Source organism: Octopus sinensis, unplaced genomic scaffold (genome assembly GCF_006345805.1).
Source record: "Octopus sinensis unplaced genomic scaffold, ASM634580v1 Contig09729, whole genome shotgun sequence".
NCBI classification, from domain to species: domain Eukaryota; kingdom Metazoa; phylum Mollusca; class Cephalopoda; order Octopoda; family Octopodidae; genus Octopus; species Octopus sinensis.
In genome coordinates, this window is record NW_021831879.1 from 72,501 (window position 1) to 75,000 (window position 2,500).

The 2,500-nt window shown below is 33.4% G+C and overlaps 1 protein-coding gene across 1 annotated transcript in view; it reads right to left on the bottom strand.

The window, feature by feature from the left end:
- The window catches only part of LOC115228175 (cytochrome P450 3A8), a 28,032-nt gene that overhangs the window by 22,982 nt on the left and 2,550 nt on the right, over positions 1-2,500 (bottom strand). The window contains exons 2-3 of the mRNA XM_029798818.2: positions 1,787-1,883; positions 894-946 (exon numbers count right to left, since the gene is read on the bottom strand). Of these exons, the coding sequence (XP_029654678.2) occupies positions 894-946; positions 1,787-1,883 (150 nt within the window). The remainder of the gene's footprint in view (positions 1-893; positions 947-1,786; positions 1,884-2,500) is intronic.

The following is a 2,500-nucleotide window of genomic DNA, read 5'->3' on the forward strand; positions in this document are numbered from 1 at the left end:
GATTGAAGGCTTCGAATGACCCTCCGTGTTTTTTGTATCGTCTTCTAAATGTTTTCCGTTCTTGTCCCAATTTGTATATATATATATATATATATATATATATATATATATATACAGAAAGAGAGAGAGAAAGAAATATTGGTTATAGAACAAACATTAAATTCGAGTCAACGACCCTATATATAACACCATACCTCAAACATTTAATCATATATAAATATCACGATGGTTCTTAAACACATGAAAAATATACATATACATAAAATCACAGAATGTAACAAATATGTATGTGAATAAAATACAAATAGAACGGCTTATCAAAAAGGTAAATATAAACGACTAAAAATTCATAAAATTCTAAAGTGAGCCATACTACCAAAAAACTAATAAACTAAGATAAAATATCAAGCAACTACAAAAGTTTTATAAAAAATTAGAAATATTAAAATTTTTTTTATTTTACTCCCCTCACACAAAGTACGTCCAAAGTTTACTTTATAAAACCGTGGTAGGTTAGAGTCCATGAGCAAACAGAATTCCACAAGGTCAAATTCAAATACATCAATGGCCATTTCGAGAGCTCGCCACCGCGGTTCCAATACACTAAGATTCATCACGGCGATGACCCCCCCCACCTCATCAGGATATATACGTAATTAAATTTGTAATATGTTTTCTGGAGATTTAGATATGTAAATAACCAGTTCTTCGAATGTGTACATAGTTTCCAATCTAAGTGTCAGTGATAGAGAGACTTTGGGCTGTATGGATCTTATTATTTCATATCTGCCTTCTTTGGAAGAATTACCTTATCTCAATTAAATATATGAATGAATTCTAATAACTTTTACCTATAAATATCACCCATCTAAGTATGAATAAATCATTCTTACCCGTATACATCACCATAAATTCCTCGCCAGTATCTGAACACAGAAGTGAATCCCTGAAATATTAATATAGAAACAATTAGTGTTCATTATGGCAAGGGTTCTGTTTCAAGTATCGTAATAATTAAAATTTACAAGAATGTTTTTAACTAAGTCATGTGCATTGTTAATGTAATTTAATCCCAGACAAGCAGACAAGATCAAAAGCATTCCATCCGTGGACGGCTAATCCATCCGTTAAGGGATAATATATTGGACTTCATTACACAATTTGTCCTTCCGTATTTAAAGGGAATTTCATTAGTTGTCTTCTGTCATTTCATTCACATTTCATTGATCTATAAGCATGTGTATACACAACACATTAGCACTCACGTATGTATATATATATTATATATATATATTATATATATATATATATATATGTGTGTGTGTGTGTGTGTGTGTGTGTGTGACCGCGTGTGTACCGTTGGCGGTTGTTTTCCCTTGTCTTCCCTTCACTGGATCTTTCCTTCTCCTATGTTTCCGACGAAGAGCTCCGCTCGAAACGTTAAACCCTCCTTCTTCCCTTCTTTCCTGAGCGTCCAATAATACTATATTTGTTCCACGTACTCGCGTTGTTGTGTTTTTTTGTGCTTTCATGTTTTGATTAACTAACTAACTATATATATATATATATATATATATATATATATATATATATAATATATATATATATATATATATATATATATTACATTTATACATACATACATACATATGTATATATACATATTCACTGACAAGCATTGGTCTGGGCTCGCGTAGTGGGACTAGGAGTGAAAAGAAAACTTGGATATAAAGCTAAAAGCAAATCAAGCAAATTTAAGCATAGACATGTAGGAACACGAACTTACCTTTTTCTGAATTTCTATCAAGTTTCCTAAGTGAGAAACTGGCGAGGGACCAGTAATACCGAGTTCCTTGAAATATGAAAAGTTTCTTCTTCCAAACCTAATAATAAAATAAAATAAAATAAAATAAAATAAACAAACCCACTGAGAAAGCGCAAGCCTCTGCCAAGGCAACACCAACGTCCTCTCCACGGTTAGCCGGAGATGATTTTAAAAATGAGAATATCTGAAATAAACTCGACTGCTCTCACAATCGAGAATACTAAAAATGAACCCGACCGCTCTCAAAAATTAAGTTAAAAAAAAAAAATACAGGGAAAATGTATCCAGTATCCTTGACCGGTATGGGAAGATCCCAAAATCTAATCGGGTCGTGCCAGTTACGAAGCCAAACATCCCTGAAAGTTTCATCCGAATCCATCCAGAGGTTCTTGAGATATCTCGTCCAAGGGCAAGCAAACAAACAAGCAAAACCGACGGAAAACAATACCTCCACTAAGGCGGAGGTAATAATATCAATGGTTTCAATTTTTGGTACAAGGCCAGCAATTTCGAGGGAAGGGGCTAAGTCGAGTACATCAACCCCAGTGCGCAACTGGTAATTATTTCATGGACCCCGAAAGGATGAAAGATAAAGTCAACAGAGCTGGATCTCAGAATATGAAGTCGAACAAAATACCACTAAGCAAATAAAAACCTCATAGATAAAATTTACAA